This window comes from Malaclemys terrapin, chromosome 8, assembly GCF_027887155.1.
Source record: "Malaclemys terrapin pileata isolate rMalTer1 chromosome 8, rMalTer1.hap1, whole genome shotgun sequence".
NCBI classification, from domain to species: Eukaryota; Metazoa; Chordata; order Testudines; family Emydidae; genus Malaclemys; species Malaclemys terrapin.
In genome coordinates, this window is record NC_071512.1 from 79086202 (window position 1) to 79113573 (window position 27372).

Genomic DNA, 27372 nt, shown 5'->3' on the forward strand with positions numbered 1-27372 from the left:
AAGGAGGCTGTTGAGGGGAAACAAACAGGTAACAAAACAAGGGAAAAGATAAGGTGCAGTGAGAGAATACTAATGGTCTTTGATGAAACAGTGGGGAAACTGTTGATTGGGGGATAACCCCAGCCTGACTCCAGAGAGGCTGGCAAGGTTTATTTTTCCAGGACTCAAATCTAGGATCAACCGGTACTAAAGCCTTAGAGATCCTGGGCTAGAAGGAAAGGACGGGGGGAGTGAGCAGCAGCGACTGAAACGCTGAAAGAGAAAGAGTACATACTGGAGCAGGGCATCTTGCTTTTCCCAGATAGAAATTGGAGTAACTGGGCTGAAGGGAACTTACAGAAGCCTGCAAGGAAGGATTACCATATATGCTGTTTTCCTGCTTTGCTCTGTGTGCTATATATGTTTGGGTGAAGAAATAAATAATGCTTTGTTTTGAAGAAGCTGCTTTTTGAATCATTTTAATCAGCTGCTATCACAGGCTACTGGAGTAAGGCCTGGCCCACACTACAGAGTTAGGTTGACGTAATTACTCATAAGCGTAACTCTGTAAGCGTATACAGTAAAATGGAGCTCCCACCGATGTAAGTCGCCCACTACATCGACTAAGGCTATGTCTACACTACAGATATTAAGGTAGCACAGCTGTACCGCTACAGCTATGCCATTGCAGGAGAGAGCAACAGAGGGTCCTGTGGCACCTTTAAGACTAAGGCCTGGTCTACACTATGACTTTAATTCGGATTTAGCAGCGTTAAATCGAATTAACCCTGCACCTGTCCACACAACAAAGCCATTTATTTCGAAATAAAGAGCTCTTTAAATCGATTTCTGTACTCCACCCCGACGAGCAGAGTAGCGCCAAAATCGATATTGTCATTTCGAATTAGGGTTAGAGTGGCTGCAATTTGATGGTATTGGCCTCCGGGAGCTGTCCCACAGTGCACCACTGTGACCGCTCTGGACAGCAATCTGAACTTGGATGCACTGGCCAGGTAGACAGGAAAAGCCCCGCAAACATTTGAATTTCATTTCCTGTTTGTCCAGCGTGGAGAGCACAGGTGACCACAGATAGCTCAGCTCATCAGCACAGGTAACCATGCAGGCCGATAATCGAAAAAGAGCACCAGCATGGACCGTACGGGAGGTACTGGATCTGATCGCTATATGGGGAGAGGATCCAGTGCTAGTAGAACTTCGTTCGAAAAGATGAAATGCCAAAACTTTTGAAAAGGGCATGATGGAGAGAGGCCACAATAGGGACTCAGATCAGTGCCGTGTGAAAGTCAAGGAGCTCAGACAAGCCTATCAAAAAACAAAGGAGGTTGGCCAATGTACATAGCAGAGGGGCATTGCTGGCACATGATGGCATATATAACATTGGTGGACATGCAGGTGAATGAGCCGGTGAGCCTTGTGTGGGTATCATAGTTTTGAGAATGCTTGGTGAAGATCTTGTAGGTGTTGGTCTCTGTCTGAGGGGTTGGAGTTTTACAACCGCATCTGCTCCAACCCCTCAGAAAGAGACCAACACCTACAAGATCTTCACCAAGCATTCTCAAAACTACGATACCCACACAAGGAAATAAAGAAACAAATCAACAGAGCCAGACGTGTACCTAGAAACCTCCTGCTACAAGACAGGCCCAAAAAAGAAACCAACAGAACTCCACTGGCCATCACCTACCGTCCTCAGCTTAAACCTCTCCAACGCATCATCAGTGATCTACGACCCATCCTGGACAATGATCCCTCACTTTCACAGACCTTGGGAGGCAGGCCAGTCCTCGCCCACAGACAACCCGCCAACCTTAAGCATATTCTCACCAGCAACCACACACCACACCATAACAACTCTAACTCAGGAACCAACCCATGCAACAAACCTCGATGCCAACTCTGCCCACATATCTACACCAGCAACACCATCACAGGACCTAACCAGATCAGCTACAACATCACCGGCTCATTCACCTGCATGTCCACCAATGTTATATATGCCATCATGGGCCAGCAATGCCCCTCTGCTATGTACATTGGCCAAACTGGACAGTCACTACGCTAGAGGATAAATGGACACAAGTCAGATATCAGGAATGGCAATATACAAAAACCTGTAGGAGAACACTTCAGCCTCCCTGGTCACACAATAGCAGATGTAAAGATAGCCATCTTACAGCAAAAAACCTTCAGGACCAGACTCCAAAGAGAAACTGCTGAGCTCCAGTTCATTTGCAAATTTGACACCATCAGATCAGGATTAAACAAAGACTGTGAATGGCTTTCCAACTACAGAAGCAGTTTCTCCTCCCTTGGTGTTCACACCTCAACTGCTAGCAGAGCACCTCACCCTCCCTGATTGAACTAACCTCGTTATCTCCATACTGATTTATACCTGCCTCTGGAAATTTCCATTACTTGCATCTGAAGAAGTGAGGTTCTTACCCACGAAAGCTTATGCTCCCAATACTTCTGTTAGTCTTAAAGGTGCCACAGGACCCCCTGTTGCTTTTTACAGATTCAGACTAACACAGCTACCCCTCTGATAACTGCAGGAGAGAGCTCTCTCGCTGGCATAATTAAACCATCCCGCTGACATAGTGCAGTCCACACCAGCACTTTTGTTGGTGAAACTTATGTCAGTCAGGGGTGTGTTTTTTCACACAAGTGGGGGGCTGCCAGACTGAGATCCAGTCTCAGGGTATGTCTACACAGCAGTCTGTACCCAATTATGTACCTACGATCCTGGGCAGGATTGTACTTTCGTGGCTAGCCCATGTTGCTGCAGCTACACTGCTATTTTTAGCGAGTTAGCTTGGGTAGGCCTGCATGGGCTGCAACTGCACCTCCCAGTTGCTGTGTAGCCATACCTCCAGAGTGGTTGAACCATGTGACCACACCCACTATAGAGAGAGAAGAAGCCAGGCCAGTCAGCCAAAGGGTCCACTCAAGGAGGACAAAATGGAGTCTAAAACATAGCTTGCCCTGTGATTGTGACAATTAGTTATAAACTTTCCCACTCTCAAAATCTTGTACAGTTGGATTTATGATTAGGGCCCTACCAAATTCACAGCCATGAAAAACACATCATGGACCATGAAATCTGGTCTTTTGTGTGCTTTTACCCTATACAATACAGATTTCATGGGGGAGACCAGCATTTCTCAAATTGGGGGTCCTGACTCAAAAGGGAATTTCAGAAGGGTCACAAGGTTATTTTAGGGGGCATCGCAGTATTGCCACCCTTACTTCTGCGCTGCCTTCAGAACTGGGCAGCCCGAGAGTGACGGCTGTTGGCTGGGTGCCCAGCTTTGAAGGCAGCGCCCTGCCAGCAGCAGCACAGAAGTAAGGCTGGCAATACCATACCATGCTACCCTTAATTCTGCACGGCTGCCTTCAGAGCTGGGTGGCCAGAGAGTGGCAACTGCTGACTGAGGGCCCCGCCCTGCAGGCATCAATGCAGAAGTAAGGGTGACAATATCATACCATGCCATCCTTACCTCTGTGCTGCTGCTGGCGGCAGCTCTGCCTTCAGAGCTGGGCTCCCAGCCAACAGGCGCTGCTCTCCGGCCGCCCAGCTCTGAAGGCAGCACCGCCATCAGCAGCAGTGAAAAAGTAAGGGTTGCAGTACCGTAACCCCCGCTACAATAACCTTGTGACCTCTGCAACTCCTTTTTGGGTCAGGACCCTTACAATTACAACACCGTGCTATCCTGTAACCTGTATGGTATTTGGTACCACACACAAGCTGAACATTGTTTACCATTTTGTATTTTTTAATAATTCTTTATGAACATTAATAAAATATTAATCACACACACAAATCGATCCTGGGAAACCTGGATAGGTGGCAACATACCCTGCTTGTTCCATGTAGGGATTGAAGGATTAATCCCCATCTTGTTGCTGTAATGGGTGGGGGCATGACACCTGTTGTAGGGGAGATGAGAGAGGTCCCTGCATCTGTTTGGGGGGGGTGGGAGTCACATGCCCTGGTTGCTCTATAGCAGGGGTTTTCAAACCGTGGGTCGTGAACCAGAATTAGGTCGTGGAATGGAAGGCACTGGGTCGCGGCGGCTCTGGTCAGCACCACCAACTGGGCTGTTAAAAGTCCTGTCAGCGGTGCTGCAGAGCTTAGGCAGGCTAGTTCCTACCTGTTCCAACATCGCGCTGTACCCTGGAAGTGGCCAGCAGATCCGGCTCCTAGGCAGAAGGTGGTGGGGCCCCACAGAGCTCCGTGTGCAGTCCCCACATTGAGCACTGGCAGTGTGTGTGTGTGTGTGTGTGTGTGAGTGGGGGGAGGCAGTACCTGCGGGTGAGAACCACAAGGAGCTGCTTGCGGTTCCTCTACCTAGGAGCCGGACCTGCAGCTGGCTGCTTCCGGGGCGCAGCGTGGTCTGCAGTGCCAGGACAGGTGGGAAGCCTGCCTCTGCACCCTGGCTCCGCCGCTGACTGGGAGCTGCCAGAGGTAAGCCTGTACCCCAATCCCCTGAGACCCCCCCAAACCCAGAGCCCCTTCTGCACCCCAAACCCCTCTTCCCCAGCCCCACCCCAGAGCCTGCACCCCCAGCCAAAGCCCTGACCTCTTCCTACAACGCAACCCCCTGCCCCACCTCTGAGCCTCCCCAAACCCAGAGCTCCTTCCTGCACCCCAAACCCCTCACCCCCACCCCACAGCCCTCACCCCAACCCTCTGCCCCAGCCCTGAGCTGCTCCCTCACCGCAAACCCCTCATCCCCAGCTCCATTGAGTCACAGGCATCAACAATTTTCTTCAACTGGGTCACCAGAAAAAAAAATTTTGAAAACCACTGATCTATAGGGTGGGGGACACGCGCGTGGAGTGAGGAAGGAGCACGCCCGGCCGTGCGGCGGGGCATTTCTCTGCTGGGGTGGGTCCTTAGGGGCAGTGACGGGGACACAAAGGGGAGGGGAACCGGCCCGGACACAGACAGTCGCCTAGAGAAGGAGGCCCCGGCCTTGCCTCTCTCCCTGTCCCCGCCCCTCTCAAGTGAGGCGCGCCGGGGCTGGGCGCAGCGGAGACGGTGAGTTACGTGTCCCCTGCTCAGGCTGGCTGGGCCGCCGCACATGCTACGCCTGGGAGAGGCCGCGCGCGGACCTGGGGTAAGGGGACAGCTGGCCTCGGCCTGCCGCCCGCGCCTCGCTCCCTTCCAGCCATTTCCCGGGCTCCTGCGGACTCCGCAGAGCCGAGCAGCCGCCAGTGGTAGGCAGGGGGCTGCGCCCGCGAGGAGGAACTTACAGCGAGCCCCCAGACTGCGGGGGTAGAGGGGGATGACTGCAGAGAGCCCCCAGGCTACAGGGGAGGGGGAGCACGGGGGGGCACCAGAGAGCCCCCAGGCTACGGGGAGGGGGAGCACGGGGGACTGCAGAGAGCCCCCAGGCTACAGGGGAGGGGGAGCACGGGGGGGCACCAGAGAGCCCCCAGGCTACGGGGAGGGGGAGCACGGGGGACTGTAGAGAGCCCTCAGGCTACAGGGGAGGGGGCTGCAGAGAGCCCCCAGCCTACGTGGGTGGTGGGATGTTGTAGGGAGTACGGGGGGCAGCAGAGAGCTCCCAGGCTACAGGGGAGGGGTCTGTCTGTGTGTGTGGGGGCTCTAGAGAGCCCCCGAGAGCTCCCAGGCTTGTTTGGGGGACATTTCCCACTGTCTTCTACTCCCCAAACTTCAGAGAATGGTTCCAAAGCTGGTTCTAGATTTTTGCCTCTATCGCTGTAACGATCTCTAAATACCAAACTATGTTGAGGCTCAAAATCAGGCTGCAAATCTAACCATGTGCGACAATCCTAAATAAATAAATCTGTCATTTATGGAGTAGCTGATGGCTTGTGGGCATCCCAACAAAACTGAAATGGAGGTACTGGCATTGTAGCTGATTCAGACTGGGTCTACAACTTAGGCTGACCTTGGACTGGTCTACGCTGGGGTGGGGGGATCGATCTAAGATACGCAACTTCAGCTATGTGAATAGTGTAGCTGAAGTCGAAGTACCTTAGATCGATTTACCTGGGGTCCTCACGGCGCGGGATTGACGGCTGCGGCTCCCCCGTCAACTCCGCTACACCCTCTCGCTCTGGTGGAGTTCCGGAGTCGACGGGGAGCGCGTTCGGGGATTGATTTATCGTGTCTAGACGAGACGCGATAAATCGATCCCTGATAGATCGATTACTACCCGCCGATCTGGCGGGTAGCGAAGACGTACCCTTAGTTACATTGAATGGGGCTGTGGAAAATGTCACACCCTTTGTGACATAGTTAGGTCAACCTGACCTCCGCTATAAATGCAGCTAGGTCTATGGAAGAATTCTTCCATCCATCTAGCTACCAGGAGGTGGATTTAGGCCATGTCTACACCACCTCTTATGTCGGCAAAATTTATGTCACTCGGGTGTGGAACCCCCTCACCCCCAACAACAACATAAGTTTCGCCAGCATAAGTTGTAGTGTGCACAGTGCTATGTCGATGGGAGAGTTTCTCCTGCTGATATAGCTACCGCCACTCATGGAGGTGGTTTTATTACATTGACTTGTCAGCATAGAGCAACTACATGAGCATAGGTGCTGGAACTAGGGCTGTGGGGGATGCTACAGCACCCCCTGGCTTGAAGTGGTTTCCATTATATACAGGATTTACTGTTACAGTGGTGTAGTCACAGTGCTGCTGCAAAGCTTGTAGTGTAAACCTACCCTAAGGCAGGTGTGTCTCAGTGATATGGCCTTTATTTCACTGTGAAAGCATTTCTGCAATTCTTCATGTTACTCTGCTAAATCATAGGGAAAAAAAATTATGTTGAGAGCACTTAGGCCCTCATACTGCAAGGTTACATCCATGTGTAGCCCATTGAGATCAATGAAATTCCATATGAATTTAAGGGGGTTAGCTCATGCCAATCAGATTGCAGGATTGCAGCCACAGGGCCTTCCATTTCTGTGCTGCAAATGTTACATGCTTCAGGATGAAAATAATCAGAAGTGATTAGGCAGTTATCAGTGAAAGCATGAAAATAAATATAATATTAACCCACTAAATACCAAAGCTAGAGTGGAAATTAAAATTACAACTCAGCTCCATGCCACACAGTACATTTTATGTTCTCTTCTCATGCAATATGAATCTAACATGGAAACAAAAATGATGAATCTTGCCCAGGATGACAACATAAAAATGGGCTTTCATGCACATCGAAGACTTGTGTGTCCTTCCAGGGAATGGCCTGCCTGTCCTGACCGTACCCCCCTAATGTTAACTCTAGCAATAATTGACAATATATAATCTCTTGGGTTGACCTATCTTGTATTTTATAAAGGGTATAAGTAAAATCTTGGCGTGAACTCAGTCAGAGGAGACCCTTTCCTTGCCTTAAGCCTCTATGCCCCAGACATAGCAGCCACATATGAAGGCACAAATCTTAGGTTTGGTCCTTGAAGCACTTGAAAACAGGAGAGGAAGCTGGTTTGAGATGTTGACAAGCTCCTATATTTGCAAGTCCAACAGAAATTGAAAATATACATTATTTTGAGGACTGAGGTGTTTTTAGTATTTTTGAGTATCATCTTCCTCACCAAAGCACACAAGGAAATGGGGCTACTCATAGTATATAAAACTACATGCAGGCTTAACTCTGTGAGATCAAGGCCCAGGAGAGTTTCTTCAAGCTCGAGAACAATGAACTTTAAAGGGAATTAGAATTGTTACAAAAATTGAAAGATAGCTGGAAAGTGAAGTGTTGCTTTTGGTCTTTTATTTAAAAGAACAAAACAAACAAATCCTCTCCCTCACACAAGTTAACTTTATTTTGATCTAACTCCTTGTCTTTTCCCACTAGATAGCTCCGTGTCCTGGTTACAGACCCATACATGAACTACCTTGAAGATCCTGTTTGGTCAGGAGGTTGAGCGATAGTGCAGAAGATGTTAGGTCTGATACTGGGTTACTTTGCCAGGAGGAGTCAGGTGCTGGAGAGCAGGTTGTGGGTAGGTGGTGCAGAGTAGGGGTGGTTGGGATCTGATCTTGGTTAGAGAGGAAAGGTGTTCAGTTGTGTACCAGGCAGTGGGATACAGATGCTGAGCAGAGAACTGAGGAGCAGCATGAGACCAAGACCAGAGGCCATTTACTTGAATGATAGGGGAGCAGGAGAACCAGAGGGCAGCACTAGGGATTGCCAATAAGAGGAGACCGTAAGAGCAGCCACTAGTTCTTTTCTCTTCCAGGTAGCTTCACTCTAGGGCCTAGAGGCATCACGGGCTTGAATTTCAGAATCGCGGAACATCCAAAGCGCCCTTTGATTACAACCAGAGGTCCTCAGCTTCTGTGAAAATTGGGCCCCAAGTGTCAGATCTTCTCATCCACTGCTGAACACTTTGGGGCTCCCAGTCACTGGTTCTTGCCCATACAGGAAGCCGTCCCCAGGTAGTCTGGCCACCTAGTGCAAAAAGAGAAAACAAATTTAAGAGACAATAATTTAACACCTCACCGCCCCCCCCACCCCATAAAGACCAACATTTTTATTTCTAAAGAACATCTCAAATTAGCATAACTGTGACTGAGAACACCTCTAGAATTGTAGTACATTGCAATAATGGAGTTTAATGTTCTAGAGCTGGAAGAAGCTCTGCATTTTCACGAGCAAGAACATAACATAGGAACATAAGACCTGCCATAATGGGTCAGACCAAAGGTCCATCAAGCCCAGTATCCTGTCAAATAAAGGTTTATTCTGGGGCTTTATAAAGTGTTTCATCCCCCACTCAGAGCAAATTAATTGACAAACTGTTTAAAGTGACAGAGCCCAGAACTGAACTCACCTTAAAAATAACATTTAAAAATCCCCCTTGATCCTGTAGAATGTATCAGTCTATCTTGTACAACACAGACCTAAGTGTGTAGGTTTATGTGGAGGCAAACACATAGCAGGTCATGTTGCCTTTGCTTTTCTCCTGAGAGTAGAGTATGGACTTATAAAGTAACCGCTTGCTCTTCCAGCTGGAGAAGACTCTGTTTGGAAGGAGTTAATCTGTGTTACAAGAGGGAGAAGACAAATATTTCTGATTGGCTCAAAACTGAACACACTTGCACAATCTAAATAATGGTCTCCTTTAAATCTGAACAAATAAACCAAAACGTGGCACCAACAGAGGCTAGCTAACAAGTCCAGTTTGGTAGTTATTGCATGCTGAGACTCTGGGCTTTCTCTGTTGATATTGTTCAACAAAATGTTGATAATTTTTCCCCACTGTGCCCTTCATAAAACTTTCACAATTCGGTGTATTTTAATGGTGATAACAAAGGTCTCCCAATTTTTAATTCCAGATGTTCTTATTGATAGCAGTCAAATATCGGCAGGGGTCCAGGACTGCTGCTGTCTACTACATCATAATGCATGCTACCTCTTGCTGTGCTCAGACTTCAGCTTGCTTGTCCACTATGGTGCTTATCATACTTTCTTTTTTGGTGTACAACATTTTTGACCCTGTTGTAATAATCACTTACATGCACAAGTAACTTCGCTCATGGGAAAACTTACTTGTGTGCATAAGGATTTGCAAGATTTCAGTCCTTGTTTATTCTTTTGTTCTGGTCTCATCTTCTGCTTCTGTTCCTGTTAACTCAGCAACAGCAGTGCAAAGCAGACAAGCTTCAGTGTGGAATAACTGCTGAAAATGTTTGATGCAGTGCTGCATGAGAACTAGAGGAAGGCTGTCTATGCCTAGCAGTTGGAAAAATAGTGCTATTGTGTAATCTTATAAAATCAATGCTATCCATGGTGTTTATACTAATATACACCTCTACCCTGATATAACGCGACCCGATATAACACGAATTCGGTATAACACGGTAAAGCAGCGCTCCGGGGGGAGGGGGGAAGAGGGGACGGGGCAGGGCTGCGCGCTCCAGGGATCAAAGCAAGTTTGATATACCGCGGTTTCACCTATAACGCGATAAGATATTTTGGCTCCCGAAGGCAGTGTTATATCGAGGTAGAGTTGTATTTATAAAATAAATTAAATATACATACAGGGGCCTTCAAAATCTGGGCTGATTTCACAGTTACTATAAATGATCATATCACATGGACTAAATGCTATTCTGAAAAATGTCTGTAAAGGAAGAGAAGATACAAATCAAACTCAGCAGACCTGTTTCTTTTCTATATTCAGTCATATCTGCTGACTTTAGTGTCAAAAACACATTTTGTTGTGTTTTTTCTGTTAGCCCAGCAGTTCACAGAGCTGATGAGGCTACTGGATACTATTTCTATTTGTTGATCATCGACAGAATTGTTTACTGAGTTCCAATCAGCTACACCTTTGCAAATTTTTGAAGGTAGTAAGACTGCGCAGATGTCAGTGAGGTTCTAATTTGGCCTGCAGAACTCTTATGACTGGTGATGGCTGCATGTGATGGAAAGAACCTATTTTGGCCCTCAGGAGTGTGATAAAGTTTGTAGTTCTGGCATATAGTGGTGGTTGGGAATCGGTATACTTTTAACGGGACACATTTGATATGGAGTCATTGAAACAATACATATGAAAGTTCAAGATGCTTTTAAAAAAAAGAATATTTTTTTGGTATGAACCACACTTTAAGGACAAGGTACAATCATTTGTCTTTGACAGAGGATCTGTCCTCAATGCTGAAGTTCTGTGCTCTTCTGGAATTAAATCAGACCCTTTCAGTTTTATTTGCATAGTTTCCATTGCATTTGTAGTCCACTAAATCTTTCTAGTTTAGGTACATATGGGCAGCCTACCTCTCTATTTTTTTTTAAGACATTATTTCTCAGATTCCCTTTAACATCTCTCTCCATCCCCCGTTGGATATACAGTCTGTAGTTTTCCTGTTCTCTAATCATTGAGCTTTGCAGTACAAAGTTAATAATTATATTGCTGTGACGTTACAGTTCTGAAGTAGGTCAGTTAGGTTACATTGGAAGTTATTAGAGAAAAACAATCATTTTGACATTGTCATCCAATACATTTACTTAAATACACATTCTAAAAGTGGCTGTCCTGTAGTACCAGCTTTTATTCCTTCTTTTTTGTGGTCATGATTTACTGGGCTCATTTTTTCAGGTCAGTGAATGGTCTGTTACTCTCTACAAAATGTCTTCTGTAAGTATATTATTTTATGCTCTGATAAATTTGATGTTTGCCAAACCAGTTTAAACTTGATAGTTACTTTTATATAAAAGTAACTAAATAATACATAGGTCTTGATTTCCACATTGACTAGTGATTATTTTTTTTTTAGGCGTCTCAATTTTGGCTTACCAAATTTGACACACCTTAAAGGGGACTGATTTTTTTCAAGGATGGATTCTTAGTACTTTAAAATCAGTTGCCTTTTTCTCAGATGGGCACTACCAACTGTGATAGTAATTTTTTTTCTTTTTTGTTTGCTATGTGAACACTTGTTCATAAAAAATCCATCTGCAACCACTAACTTGTTTCAAATATGCTAAAGAAGAGCCATCAGATGATGGTAATTTTTAGTTGCTCCTGACCTGGGTGGATTTGAAGTAGTGGACTAGAAACAAGTTTCCATATCCTATTATCAATCCCTTAGCTGTATAGACTTTGGATTTAGGTTTTTGTTTTATTTTCATCCATGTCTTGGTGAAGAGACCATTATTTAATTCAGTTCTGTCAAATAGATTAAAACTTCCTTTTACATTATATTAAAAAATGTCTTGCAAACTCACTATTTAAAAAGCTTCACCCCTATATTTAGGTATGATAAGGAAATAAGCTACTAGAGTGGGTGTGGGTAGGGTTGGGAGAAGAAAAATCTCAGGCTCTAAAATTGCTTAACTTTGTGTAGGAAATGCACATTTCTGGTCTTGCATCTGTAAGTACTAGATAAAGGCTTACCTTTTTTTTAATCTTATAAATTATTGTGCAGGCATGTTTTTTGTTCAGCAAAGCCTCAACTGCCTTGGCATTAGGATACAGCTACTGAAGACAGTTTATCCTGTAAGATTCTTCAGATTTTCGACCTCTGCAGTATGTATTCCATCAGTTTGTAGATTACACTATATGTATGTCATGCTGTATTTATTTTAGAGATGCACTCATTTTGTGATGCTGCTGGTAAGTATATATTGGATTGGATGTCTACTTGGTTTAGTTCACTGAACCGATGATAAAAATGAAATTTTTGCCAGGCAGTTTAAGTTTCATCCATGTTCTGTGAGGAAGTCCACAAAGCATTATGTTTTCTCCATTTTTTGTTGCCTTAATCCCAGACATTTAATATGAAAACTGCAATAAATTATTGTTCAAATCAATCAAATGTTAAACCACACTAGCATGGTTATTGTTCTACATATCTGTTTCATTCTTTAAGGCAATATTAGTGGACACTGGGGAGGAAAGATGGTCCTGTGGTTAGGGCATTAACCTGGGACTCAAGAGATGCGTTCAGTTCCCTGCTTTACCATAGATTTCGTGTCTGACTTTGGGTAAGTCAGTCTCTCTGGCCCAGATCCATAAAGGGACTTAAGTGCTTAACTCACAGTTTTAGACCATGGCAATTCATTGCTGTCACCTAACTCTGTAGTTGTCTAAACTCACTTGGTCCCTAAATTTTTCACTGTAGAAGTTCCCTAGGCACCTGTTTCTGAGCACGTGCACTGCTGCCTCACTCTAGGTATCTGGATGTCCATCTCCTGCTTAAGCCCTAGTACAATCCACAAACCAGGGGATGGTAGACATTTGCCGACCAGCCCCAGTCCAATATGTATGCTCAGAGTACGCCTACCAGATCAGGCCCCATTCAAAATCAAAGAGGTGATGGTGATGCCTCCCTCGTGGTGATTAGAGCACTCATTCGGGATGCAGGGATCCCAGGTTCAGGTCTCCCATTTGCCCGATGGGGAGAGAGGATATGAACTGGAATTTCCCACTTCTCAAGAGAGTTGTCTAATCACTAGGCTATGTGATATTGTAACATGGGTATCTCAGTCTTTCCAATGTGGAACACCTTCAACAAGAGAGACTGAGAGCGCTCAGTCATTTGAATATCGTCTAGCCTAGTGGTTAGTGTACTCTCCTTAGAGGTAGAAGACCCCTGTTCAGATCTTCTTTCCCCCTCATGTGGAGCGGGGAATTGAACCTAGGTCTCCCACCACAACCACCTTCTCCTCTGGCATTTCTTACAAGAGCTGCCTAGACACCTAAGCCACCTGACTTCAGGAGAGAGGTTCCCAGCTGTGGACTGCAAGCAGAGATAGGTACTTCCCTGCACTTAAGCGCCTAACTTTTTGATAGGGGTGGGGCTTAGAACATACATCTTTCATAGGCATCTCCCATTGGCTAGCTTATGTGCTTCCCATCTAGCATGCTGGCATTTGTCGATTACATTCTTAGGTGCGTATCTCTCCCCATTGATTGTATAGGAACCCTAGATGCCTAACCTAGGCTTTGTGGATCCCACTGTTGTTCTAGTGATTTTTGTAGGTACCTAAAGCTTAGGTGTTGCAATGCCTAAGTCCCTTTGTGGATCTGGGCCTCCATTTCCCATCTATAAAATGGGGATAATAGTATTTCTCACAGGAGTGTTGCAGGTCCTCAGATACTATGCCAATAGGAGCTAGCTATACAGGTACTTGAGAGAGAGCTATACTTGATTAAGTGTATTGTCTACAATATATTCTTGAAGTCTCATTTAAGTTGCTTATGGAATCATGTGACACCATTTTATATGTAACTTTGTGAAAAGAAGGTGCAGTTTTTCACCATGATGGAGGAGATGCTAGGGACAGTGTAATGGAACATAGTAATTACGTTACTGGATCAGTCCAGCATCCTGGTCTCAGACAGTGGCCATCACTAGATACTTCAGAAATAGGTGCAAGACCCCCAAAGTGTACAGTTATAGAATAAACTCCCCTTGGGGGAAGTTTCTTAAAGTCCAAGCCAAGTTGGCTTATGCCCTAGAGCAGGATGTTTTATATGCATTGTGTTTTATATCTTATCTAATAATGGCGTAGGTGTTGTCATTGTCCGTACAGATCCTTTTTTTGAATCCTGTTAAGTTCTTGGCTTCAATAATAGTTCATGGCATTGAATTCCACAGGTTAATTATGCAATGTGTAAAAGTACTTCCTTTTATCCATATTAAACTTTCACTTTCATTGGGTGTCTTCTTGTACTTCTATTATAAGAAAAGGTAAATAGCACCTTCTCTGTCATGTCCCCTCTTATTCATCTCCTTTCTAAAACAACCATTGCTAATAGGGTCTGGATGTGCTTGGAGGCCATGAATTTAGATCTTGAAGGGGGAATACTTTGTGTTGCTTAACACTGATCCACTTCAGGTGATTAAGACTCTGCTAGCACTTCATCTTAAATAAATCACTTCCATTCCTTAGCTTGAAGGATGGTAGAACCAATCATGTAATTGAAAGAGTGGTATATGATATAAAATAGGGAAATTCTCAGCATTCTCACTAGCAGCTGGACACACTTCTCCCTGGAAGAAAGCCCTGTTCTCTTAATTATACCTCATTTTAATAATTTCAGTTAATTGCTTGGCCTTTTAAAAGTTGAAGTAAGCAGAGCTAGAATCCAAAACTGAGCTGAGGCCCTTGATAGCCAACACCGGGTCATCAATTCCATGTTATGACATCAGAATCAAAGCTAAGATCAAGGTAGATAGGGAGAGAAAGCTCTAATTATTAACAATTGAACATACAATGTTCTGTGATATGAAGGCTGAATCTTTTAGTTCTCAGTAAGATTTCAGCCAGGAGAGAGAGATTTAGTACTGTTTAAACTTACTATAATTCAGTCATTACAATCCTGCTGTTGATCAGCCAGTTGTGGTTAGCTAATTGAAGTGATCTTAAGAGTTGGTGAATACAATGAGCTACCCACTGGACCACACAGAATTCTGATTAACTAGAGAGATTCAGCGCTAGACTTCTCAGTTCTACATAGTAAAAAAAAAAAGTAGTCTAGCATGTGAAAACAGGGAAGCTGCCAGAAGTGCTTATTTGAAAAGGGCTTGATAAAATATTCATATTATTGGGGGGTGTATTATAGCCAAACACTAATCTCAGAGTGCATTGTGCTCATCAGGACAGAGGTTAAGTACTCTTTTAGACACCTGCATATGCCAGAGTTTTCTGGTAAAGGACCATATCTAACTCAAACTCCCTTTTAACCACAATTTGGATATGTCCCTTGGCACATTCACTTGCCAAGTTCTCCAAAAAGGATTTGATGTCTTGTTGGGATAAATGGGACCTGTAGTATGCTGAACTTTGTTGAAATTTGTGCCATGTGTCTGAGATTAGAATCTGGCCTGTGCAATAAAATTATAGTGAAAGAAGTGATTTGACATCATAGGCCCCTATCCTGCAAACACTTGCAACATGGGCTTAACTTTACTAGCACAAACAGTCCAGTCAAAACCAGTGGGGGCTACTTACACTAATAATGTTAAGCATGTGTATGTTTGCAGGATTGGGGCCTGTTAGTATTGAATTAGGTGGAATAATTGGGCCAAAGGTGTTAATATAACCCAGATACTGTCCGACATTAAACAGTTTTAAACAAGGTTTGGGGTTTTGCATACAAAGACCTCAGCCTCCTTAGTACAATACCATGGCAAACACACCATTAAAATCTTTCTAAGACTTTATTATAGATACAGAAAAAGAATGAAAAACAGTTAAAGCATTTGAAATGTAAAGTATTGAATAAGGCTTTTGTTTTACAAAATCCCTTGTTCCCTTTCCTTTACCTGGAGAGGTGGTTTGACAATCTCTTAGGTGGTATCAAAGATTGAAGTAACTGTCATTTTGGGTGGAAAGAAGAAGTTAGTTGAGATGGGCTGGAGCTGCTATTGCTGCTATTAAAGTCAAATCCCATTTCCTAAGAGGAAAAAATAAGACACAAACAAAGGGGGAGAGAAAAGAATAGCAAAGAAAATGTAGCTTTTGTCTCTGAAGTTGACTTTCACTTGCAAACCTCACTGCTGGAGAAAACAGGCACGGCACACCATCTTATTAGCCATTCTGGGACTCAACAAGCTCATTCCAGCATTGGGGTGCTTCGGGCATTACTTTTAGCTGCCTCTCTGGTCATAGGCTCACAGCAATGTTGCAAAATATGCAGTCTCGGCTGACTAAGCCAGGCTCATATTAGACAGAAGGAGAAAGGGGAGAGCGATAGGAAAGAAAAGAAATGTGGTATGTAAGGAAAAGAGCACAGCGGGGGTGGGGGGAGTGAAGTTTTACATCCCAGGTTGTGTTCAGGATTTAGCTGAAACTTCTGGAGGTGGTGATGTCATCTGGCTCCCTCTCTCTAGCCCAGCATGGTTAGGAGGGATTAGGATGAAGATGGTCATGGGTTCCAGGAGACAGTGGGGGTGGCAGCCATAATGGTGAAGCTTGCTTGACAGCCCTAAGTCGCTTTTTTGAAGGACCTTGAAAGGTAACGATGGGTGGAATATCCCATCCCCTCAATATTTTTGTCCACCAGTTAGGCCTAGTTTCTGACACAAAAGTTTTGGTTCACTGATTTCTGATCCCACACTTTATGCAGGCATGATCTTAACGCAGTTATTGAGTTCTATTGAGTTACTGTCTGCACTATAAAGCGGGGGGGGGGGGGGGGAAGGGGGGGCAGGGGGAATGGGTTTGCGCTTTTATTCTTTGTTAGACTGTATGAAGAAGGCCAGAAGAGTTTTTCCTGCTTTCTCTCTCTTTCGGTGTGTGTTGTTGTGTTTGTAAACCTTAAAGATACCACAAATATCGGGTCTGGTTATCCCTGGTTTTATAGGAAGGATCCTTGGAGGTCTATTATATGTGAATTTTCTCAGCCCCTAATTCAAGAGCATGTGTGTTTATAACAAAACGTTTTCTCCCCAGTGTTTGAGATTAAGTGTTAAAAAGTTTTGAGTAGTCTGAATAAAAATACTTTCAATGAATCTTGATGACTATTGCAAATTGCTCCAAGTGCAATGTCCATGTCTTTGACCTTGCCTTCTCTAACAAACAAATAGCTATATATATTATATAAAATATAATTAGGGCTGTCAAGCAATTAAAAAAAGTAATTGCGATGTCTCACACTGTTAATAATAGAATACCATTTATTTAAATATTTTGGATGTTTTCCACGTTTTCAAATATATTGATTTCAATTCTAACACAGAATACAAAGTGTATGATACTAACTTTATTTTTATTTTTGATTACAAATATTTTCACTGTAAAAAACAAAATAAATAGTATTTTTTCAATTCACCTTATACAAGTACTGTATTACAATCTATGTATCATGGAAGTTGAACTTACAAATGTAGAATTATGTACAAAAAATAACTGCATTCAAAAACAAAAATGTAAAACTTCAGAGCCTACAAGTCCACTCAGTCCTACTTCTTCTTCAGCCAATCGCTCAGACAAACAAGTTTGTTTACATTTGCAGGAGATAATGCTGCCTGCTTTTTGTTCACAGTGTCTCCTGAAAGTGAGAACAGGTGTTCGCATGGCACTGTTGTAGCTGGTGTCACAAGATATTTACATGCCAGATTCGCTAAAGATTCATATGTCCCTCATGCTTCAACCACAATTCCAGAGGATGTGCATCCATGCTGATGATGAGTTCTGTTCGATAATGATCCAAAGTAATGCGGATCGATGCATGTTCATTTCATCCTCGGAGTCAAATGCCACCAGCGGAAGGTTGATTTTCTTTTTTGGTGGCTCGGGTTCTGTAGATTCCGCATCGAAGTGTTGCTCTTTTAAGACTTCTGAAAACATGCTCCACACCTCATCCCTCTCAGATTTTGGAAGGCACTTCAGATTCTTAAACCTTGGTTCGAGTGCTGTAGCTATCTTTAGAAATCTCACATTGGTACCTTCTTTGCATTTTGTCAAATCCGCAGTGAAAGTGTTCTTAAAACAAATAACATGTGCTGGGTCATCATCCGAGACGGCTATAACATGAAATATATGGCAGAATGCGGGTAAAATAGAACCAGGGACATACAGTTTTCCCCCAAGGAGTTCAGTCACAAATTTAATTAACACATTATTTTTTTTTAATGAGCATCATCAGCATGGAAGCATATCCTCTGGAATGGTGGCTGAAGCATGAAGGGCATACAAATGTTTAGCATATCTGGTAGGTAGGTACCTCGCAATGCCAGCTACAAAAGTCCCATGAGAATGTCTGTTCTCAATTTTGGGTGACATTGTAAATAAGAAGTGGGCAGCATTATCTCCTGTAAAATGTAAACTTGTTTGTCTTAACAATTGACTGAATGAGAAGTAGTACTGAGTGGACTAGTAGGCTCTAAAATATAGCATTGTTTTGTTTTTGAGTGCAATTATGAAACAAAAAAAATCTACATTTGTAAGTTGCACTTTCACAATAAAGAGATTCACGTTATACAAGTACTGTGGTGCAACTGAAAAATACTGTTTCTTTTGTTTCATTTTTACAGTGCAAATATTTGTAATAAAAATAATAATGTAAAGTGAGCACTGTACACTTTGTAGTCTGTGTTGTAATTGAAATCAATATATTTGAAAATGTAGAAAAACATCCAAAATATTTAATAAATTTCAATTGGTATCCTATTGTTTAATAGTGTGATTAATTGTGATTAATTTTTTTGAGTTAATCACGTGAGTTAACTGTGACTAATCTACAGCCCTTTTATAAATAAATAAAACAAACTGATAGAAAAAGATGCTTCGCTGCACATAGTTCTCTCCGGGGGCAAGAGGATGACCAAACACCAGAACAGATGTGCACTACTAAATGGTGCTCAAATACTCTGGAGGTGAGCATAGTATGAGAAACTGTATAGAACAGAATCATGTTTCATTTCCATGGTATTTCTGATGTCATAATCCGACCTGTTCTGAACTCACCCATAGATTTTTCTAGGGAAAATTGTGTAGAAAATACAGATTTTCAAATCGGAAAGGGAGGAAAGTCACTCAGCCCTTCAGATCTTTATATATACTTTTTTAAAAAAGGGTTCAAACCCTTTTTTCCCATTTGTAGGTCACTGGCAAATGCTGTTGCACTAAATTCTGCCGTGACCTCCATCCCTGCCCTGACTTCAGTGAGTTTGTGTAGGGGTAAGTCATAATGTAGGGTATTTTGTTTATTTTCATGTTAGACTGAACTCAAGCTATTATGATCCATTAAGGCTTTTGTAATATCAGCAATGTTATATTATTGAACTTGTTCAGTTATGGTATCTTTGAAAGGGCATAGGAGAGGGTTTCTCATGCAATGTTACAATGTCTAACAATATAAGACTTTGTAATTCTTAACAAAACCCCTTTGTCTATATATTTTGATCTTGTAGACAATGGCCTTCAAGCACAAAAACGCAAAACGAATCGAAGGGCTTGATGTCAATGTATGGTAAGTGACATTCAAATATATGCAGAATTCTAAAAATCAACTAGTGTGTTATCTTTTCTAAATTGATTATTTATCCAGCACCACAGAGATATACAACTCTTGTTATCCCTGGTGCTGAATTGTATCCACACGCATACCTAGAAGATAGATTCAGTGGGCCAAATGTGGTGGTGGTGATGTGTATTAAGCCAATACAAGGTCATAAGCTGTGACTAAGTTAGAATTCTGAAGTGCAGAATGAACCAACGTAAAACAAAAGTAATTCTCAGCAGGGGTGCTGAAACAATTTGTATATTGGGGGTGCTGAGAGCTATTGAACCAAATTGTAAACCCTGTATATAATGGAAACCACTAGTTCCAGCACCTATGATTCTTAGGTATGGTGGCAACACGGGGCTACAGATTTATAGATTAGTTTTGTTGAACAACCTAGCTTTGCTAATTTACACTGGTTTCATTTAACCATCTTGAACATGTCACTGTAGAAATTAACCTAATATATTTTACTATATTTTTATCCAGGGCTTAAATTGGTCTCAAAGTAGCATCAGGTGTGTCATTGCCAACTAGTGGGATTTCATTAGTTTGTAACATTAACTGAGGGGTTGGACAGATTGTTTAAATGCACTTAGTGCCCTCTCGCTAGTGACCATCCTGCCTCAGACTCTTCGCAGCAATTTCTGTTATTGATGGCTGTGTCTGTGACCCTGTAACTGTAATTTTTTATCTGGTTAACATTTGGATGGTGAGGGAAGGGCAGAAGGAAAGAGCACACATAAAAGGAGGAAAAATTCTATAATTAGCTTTTGGCAGGCTTAATGGAACAACTAACAAACTGTATGAATCGGCCCATAGACTGGTATGACTAGGAATGTTTACAGAGCTCAGTGAAAGCAGCAGAGAGTCCTGTGGCACCTTATAGACTAACAGACGTATTGGAGCATGAGCTTTCGTGGGTGAATACCCACTTCGTCAGATGCATATAGTGGGCCACTACATGCATCCGACGAAGTGGGTATTCACCTACGAAAGCTCATGCTCCAATACGTCTGTTAGTCTATAAGGTGCCACAGGACTCTTTGCTGCTTTTACAGATCCAGACTAACACGGCTACCCCTCTGATACTTGAGACCTCAGTGAGAGGACTGGCTAATGCTGTGAGTCTTGCTGGCTTAAATGTTTGTTAGACATGTCAGGTTAGATTCACCCTAGTAACTGCACCTGCCTGCTCCAGGAAGATCCAGTATGTTCTGAGTGGGGGGGATTCACCCCAGCAGTATTGTTTCACTGCTGCCTTCCTTCAGGGAGTACGTTGGGGGTTGTCAGTTTTTGTTTGCAGCCAGGGTCCCATATGAGTCCTGGCAATACAGGCTGTTCAGGAGATACGCTCGGGAGACACCATCTCACCAGATGATTCTGCTCACGCTTGGGGTTCCCAGTAGCTTTGCACTGCCCCATCCTCTCCTCTAGTGGTTTTTCCTTTGCTAGAAGCCATTTGGCCCACTGTGGATTCAGCCCATTGCTTTTATATTTAAAGTATGACAAATGAGCAGGATAATTTTCTTGGTAAAACTTTTAACACACATTTTTCCCTAGGGTTGAATTTACTAACGTGGCTGCAGACCCCTCAATTGTTAATCTTGGTCAAGGCCTTCCAGATATATCCCCTCCTAGCTATGTTAAAGAAGAGCTAGCCAAGGCAGCGACAGTTGATAGACTGAACCAGTACACACGTGGCTTTGTGAGTACATTGAACTTTGGGGAAAGTTTGTTTCATGGGAATCTTTAAGACTTGGTTTTAAGTTAGGTGTATAACTTTGTTCCCTTTCATCTTGGCTCCTCTTCCTCCTCCCAAGCGTGGGTTTCTGTAATAGAGCTTACCAGCTGCGGATCAACATCCCCAATGTAGGTTTATTTAAAGCAGAGTCCTTCACTCATATCTTTATCTTATAGTGCAGCATGTGTACCCTGCCAAACCTCTGGCCAGGTCACTTGTGGTCTCGCCCCTTCCAGGGAATCCAATTCCAGTACAACACTAGTCCAGTAGCTTCATGCCAGGTCTTCAGTCCAACTTCACGTTTACAGGGGAGTCGCATCTTATGCAGGGGTTAGATTCTAAAGTCAGTGCTTAAGGCAAAAATAGAGTATAATCAAAATTACCCGTGAAAATTCCTTAAATCGCCCATAAAGTACAGTATACTGTACATGGTTTTGTGTATACAACTCTGTTCAGTAATATGTATAATGTATACAGTAATGTACAGCATATAATAAAGAGTACATATGCAAAATATAATTTTATAATTTTTAATTACATGAGAGAGAGAGAGAGAGAGAGAGAGAGATGGAAGAATGAAAGAATAAAAAAGGAAAACAGTAAACCTAACCACTCACCATTCATCCTGGATATTCTTGCTAGTCTATGACGACGATAGTGGTGATACGATGACTACGACAATGGTGATGCGATGATGATGAATGATGAGACGATGAAGATGGTCGTTGTACACACTCCGATGATTAGTCTTCCTCTTCCTCTTACAACACTATTGGGGGGTCGTCAGGGCTTGATGTCGATCCAGGAGACGGAGGTGACGGAGAGTGAGTCGTAGACGAAGTGGTTGGCTCTGGTTCAACTTGAGAAGTTGATTGCGTAGGCTCATTTGCTGCTGGTTGTTTTTTCTTGAAAAACATGGTGATTGGCAACTGTCGCTGTTGTCTCTTGAGCTGCTCAAACATTTCTTTATACGCTCTCAAATCATTCGTAATATTATGTGTGATTTTTGAGGCTTTGTTCCATAGAGGGATCATATTCAGAAATTAAATCATTCAAGTGTTTTGCTGCTTGGAACGCTTCAGCAAATTTATGAAGATTATAGCTTGCTGGCTCTTCCTGTTCGTTGTCCTCATCTTCGTCTTCTGTAGACTATTTTATCAGTTCCTCTAACTCTTCGTTAGTCAATGTTTCCCTATGGCCCTCAATTAATTCTTCAATTTCTTCCTCAAGGATGTCGACGAAGCCATCACCACCCACTTGCCTGGTCACCTGAACAATGCGTTTCACTTCTTTGTCAATGGTTGGGAAACCCTTAAAATCATTCACACGTTCTTTCCATAGGTTTCACCAACATGCATTGACTGTTTCAGGCTTGATTGCATCCATTGCCTGTTTAATATAAGTGATGCAATTGGCAATGTTGAAGGACTTCAAACACTCCATCACATTAAGATTGGGATCAGCATCCATAGCGCTACATATCCATGAGAACGTAAGCCTCGTGTACCTGGCCTTGAAACAGCAAATCACGCCTTTGTGGAGAGACTGGAGGATGGAGGTGGTATTTGGGGGCGGGGAGGGGGGAGAAAGACTACTTCAATGTTGTTATGCATAAACCGGAGTGCTTCAGGGTGGCCAGGAGCATTGTCTCCATCAGCAACACTTTAAAGTCAAGTCCTTTCTCTTCGAGGTACCGCTTGACCTCTGGAATGAAACACTTGTGGAACCAATCCAGAAATAATGCTGCTGTCACCCAAGCCTTTTTATTTGATTGCCAGAACACAGGCAGGAGATTGGCAGCCCTGTATAGCAAGCCTGGCTTTATTAAATGCCCAGCCGCATTGCCACAAAACAACACAGTCACATGGTCTTTAGCTGCTTTGAAACCAGGGGCTTGTCTTTCTGATTTCAAAGTGTAAGTGCGGTTGGGCATTTTTTTCCAGAAGAGCCCAGTCTCATCAGCATTAAAAACTTGTTCCGGAAGATAGCCCTTTTCTTCTATGATTTTCTTTAATTGTTCGGGATAGGCTTTTGCTGCCTCTTCCTTGGCAGATGCAGCTTCACCAGTAGTCTGCATGTTTTTGAAGTTGAAACGGTTCCTTAAACCGTTAAGCCAACTTTGGCTGGCTTTGAATTCCTTCTCGTCAGAAGGCTGTCCCTCTTCGGCGGGAGGTTTGAACAGCGCATAGAGGCTAAAAGCCTTTTTTCGCAACGTGTTGCCATTGATAGGCACACGTTTACAGTTCATGTCTTCCAGCCATAAATGTAATGCCTTTTCAATCTTCACTAAAGTCTTATCACGCACCTGGTTCATCACCTTAGTAGTTACAGGAGCACTTGATGCCACGGCTTGACGAATTTCTCTCTCTCGAATCTTGATGGCACGGATGCTAGATTTGTTGCAGCCATATTTACGCGACACGTTGGAGACCAACATACCGTCTCTCAATAAGTCTAACACAGACAGTTTTTCCTCCAGCGTTGGAACAGATCGCTGTTTCTTTGGTTGAGCACCAGATGAAGTAGTTGGCTTGCGTTTAGGGGCCATGTTGTACGAAAAATACGTATCTTTAAACACTAGAATCACACTCAGCGCAGTGAGATGCTCACACTATGAGAGGCATGCAGGAACCGAGACTGACTGAGGGAACAGCAGATTCATGTCTCCCATCTCCCGCTCACTCTGGGGCATACTCTCATTGAGTGAAATGGTGGGCGGAATCTCCCGCACAACTGTATTTAAATTGTTATTTTTCTTGCCGAGCGTGTATAGTTGAATTCGCGTAAGTTAAATGCGCGTATGATGCGACTTCGCTGTATTGGCCTTCCAGCCCTTGTCTTCAGGAATCTCCACACCACCATCCTCAGAGGGTCAGTAGGGGAAGTAGGCCCACCCTTCCCTGTGGGTTCCAGTCCAGGGACCCTGCAATAAGTTGCTAAGGTATGTCTATTCAGACTTTCGCTTCTTCCGTAGGTTACTTCCTACCTCAGCCTGGCCTCAGATTCCAATAGGAGAGTAAATTAGTTACAGGGAACAAAGCAAAGTCAAAGGTTGTATACGAGGCCTACGTGCCCCAGAGAGACTCTGGCATCTAGCAGTTTCTAGTTTTCTGCTGGGTCCAGCTGGCCTCTCTTCAAGGGGCTAGCACAAGAAATCTGCATCTTCTCCCAGTTAGCCACTACTAAGTTGGGCTGAGGCCCTAGAAAGTTGAGACTTCCTTGTCAACTTCCTCCTGGTGCTGGCCAAGATGGTCATCCATTACACCAGGAGGAGGAATCTGGACAGGTTCTGATGCTCTATGACTATGGGGTTCTATTTCCAGTCTCATCCAGTTGCCTCCAGGCAGAATTCCTCTGGGCAATACACAGACTCCTTAGATGCCTTTAAGGAGTAGTGAGTGCTGTCCAGGGTTCGCTGCTTGGTGTCCCCTTCTGGTTCCTGACTTTTTCAATCTTTCACTCTAATCTTTCTTTCTTTCTTTCTTTCTCTTCATTGTCCCAAGAATTCAGTTGTGGCCTGGGTTCAGGGTCCCCTTTGGTCTAGTTCTGGCAGGCCTAGGCCTGCCCGTCTCAGTACCCACGATAGATACTTAAGCCAGGCTTTTCCTCTTTTATCTCCTCCCTCCACGCTTGACCGCTCTCACAGGTGTAATGGGTTGAGGTTTATTGAGCCCACAGGCTCTCATTACCCTCTTTCCAGCCAGTGGGGGGCCTATATACCCCATCACAATACAGACAGATGGGGGAGTGCAAGGAAAGGAAACAATGTTACCTCTCCCTCTCTGTGTCCCTATAGGGGAGGGGATGAAATGGGGTCATATATTATCCTTCATAACTATCCTAACACCCAGAGGCTCCTGGAGCTACTTTTGTGGTAGGATGATGCTAAACTGGCATTTTAGAACTCAAAACCATCAGATGTAGAAAGAATTGCCTGGTAGGAATCAAGAAATTGAACCTCTCCTCCTTCCCCATCACCCACAAACCCCTTTAAAACCCACTAGTGATTTTTGGCTAAAACTCCTAGTAGTGTAGGGGCTCACCTCGTATTTTTCTTTGTTTCAAACAAACAACCTCCCCCACACCCCTCATTTTTATTTTTGTGTATGAAAGAAATCAAACACTTGCAGCACAAAATCTCCTCTAAATCATCCCAGTAATCTCCTAACTATTAATAATTCTGCCCTCAGTTATTTCTATTTATTGAGAGGTAAGGCGTGTATGTGTGTGTAGATAGTTTTTTTTTTTTTTTTTTTTTTATTATCCGTTATCTGTATTACCTATTACTTAATACATAGCGCACACATCCAAGTGTGTTTTTTCTTTATTTTGAACAGGGCCATCCATTGCTGGTGAAAGCCTTGTCCCAGGTATATGAGAAGGTTTGTGGAAGGAAGATTGACCCTTACACAGACATCTTGGTGACAGTGGGAGGATATGGATCTCTGTTTAGTGCAATACAGGGGTTAATTGAAGAGGGAGATGAAGTAAGCTTTATCTGAAGTATTTTATTATAGCTACCAAAATAAAATTAATTATGTTGATGTTTTGTTTTTAATGTTTTTTAAAAATATATAAATTGCAGTTTTATCTATTTGGCCTATGCCAGACAATTAAGAGCCCTGTCATGTAGATGAGGGGCTGGCAAATATTTTTAGAGATTAGGCCAGTAGTCCCCAACCTTTTTCGTCTGGCAGGTGCCAGACGATGAGCCACGGAGGACCCTGATGGCGGACGAGCATCCGCCGAAATGCCGCCGATAAGCAGCAACGTCAATAGGCATCACCGCCGAAATGCCAGTACGTGGGCGCACTTAGACGCCCCGGTGGGCACCGCGTTGGGGACCCCGGACTAGGCCCCATCTCAATAAGGAGACTGTCTCATGAGTGCCTCCATCCCATTCACCAACATGTAGGCCTCCTCTCCTATTTATTGTACTTTTTGTAGCTTCTACATCATTGTTGCTGTTAACCCCCACTGATTCCTATTTTATGAACTTTGTGGGCTGCTGTCTGCATCAAGAAGCTAAATATGGTGCAAGGTATCTGTTCTCAATGTTTGAATAGCCGTTATATTTCAGATTTTGTTTCAGACTATTATATGGTACCAATGTGAAGGGGGAAAAAAAAGTATACGCATTTTTAAAGTTAGGATCATACCCCAGTATTTGTGTTCATATGTTAGGTCTGATGATTTATCCTTTCATTATTGTTTTGTTTTCCACTGCTACCAGATACTTGAAATGGCTTTTTGGGAGGCACTGTAACTGACAAGTGCTTTTTCTGGTGTGGTACATTGGCTTTTTTCCTTAAGACTACTTCTGTTTTGTGTTCTCCTCTGTTTTCTCTCTCTTCCCGGTTGCTTTGATCTTCTCTCCCTTTTTGTCTCCGTCACTCTTTGAGTCTTTCGTATTACCCTAATCCTTTGCCATTGTTCACTACCCCTTTGGCCTCCTCTCTCCACATTTTAATACCTTTTGTGTCTCTGTCTGTAAGCACTTCTAACATTATATGCTAGTAGCAACTGTAGCGTCTAACTTGAGAAGAACTGCCCACGTCTAACCTCTGAAGTACTACATATTGAGAACATTGCCATATAATGTCCTAAGATGATGAAAATTGTGCATTATCAAATCAAGGTTGAATGCCCAAGGTGCACAGTAAATTCATATGGCCAAAGTAAATCTGAAGAAAGTAATATGATGTTACTACACATAGTAATTTCTCAATTCTAGGTCTTGCTGACTGTGTTTTAATTTCAGGTGATAATAATAGAGCCATTTTTTGACTGTTATGAGCCCATGGTGAAGATGGCAGGAGGAAAACTTGTTTTAATCCCATTGAGATATGTATGTTTTTTTTTTAATTATTATTATTAATCACAAAATTCACAATTCTTTTGTGAGACTAATAACATTTGATAATCACATTATAGGAGATGGTCTCTGTCTAGTTTTTTCTTAACACAACTATATAATAAATGAGATAAAATGCAACAATATAAGGCTCAGAGGTGATGCTATCCAAAGGATTATAGACATAGTGTTCTACAAGTGTTGTAAAGAGTAGGGCCCTGTTTCCCATTTAATTCAACTTCTGCATGCTGAAAGCTCCTAAAGTCCTTTTGTTTGACACCATCAGAAAAGTTTTGAAACACAAAATAATGGAAGGGTGATCACATACCC

At 43.3% G+C, this 27372-nt stretch overlaps 1 protein-coding gene across 8 annotated transcripts in view; it reads left to right on the forward strand.

The window, feature by feature from the left end:
• Positions 1–4933: 4933 nt before the first annotated feature.
• Positions 4934–27372, forward strand: part of KYAT3 (kynurenine aminotransferase 3) — a 36832-nt gene continuing 14393 nt past the window's right edge. Inside the window, exons 1-7 of one of the 8 annotated variants that reach the window (XM_054038726.1) lie at positions 4937–5041; positions 11087–11125; positions 11916–12016; positions 19353–19411; positions 21008–21152; positions 25526–25675; positions 26950–27036. In XM_054038726.1, the coding sequence (XP_053894701.1) occupies positions 11095–11125; positions 11916–12016; positions 19353–19411; positions 21008–21152; positions 25526–25675; positions 26950–27036 (573 nt within the window). In that variant the 5' untranslated portion in view covers positions 4937–5041; positions 11087–11094. Of the gene's footprint in view, positions 5121–10998; positions 11126–11915; positions 12017–19100; positions 19120–19352; positions 19412–21007; positions 21153–25525; positions 25676–26949; positions 27037–27372 lie in introns of those variants that run through there. The other 7 variants (XM_054038724.1, XM_054038728.1, XM_054038727.1 and 4 more) reach the window with 7 other exon arrangements.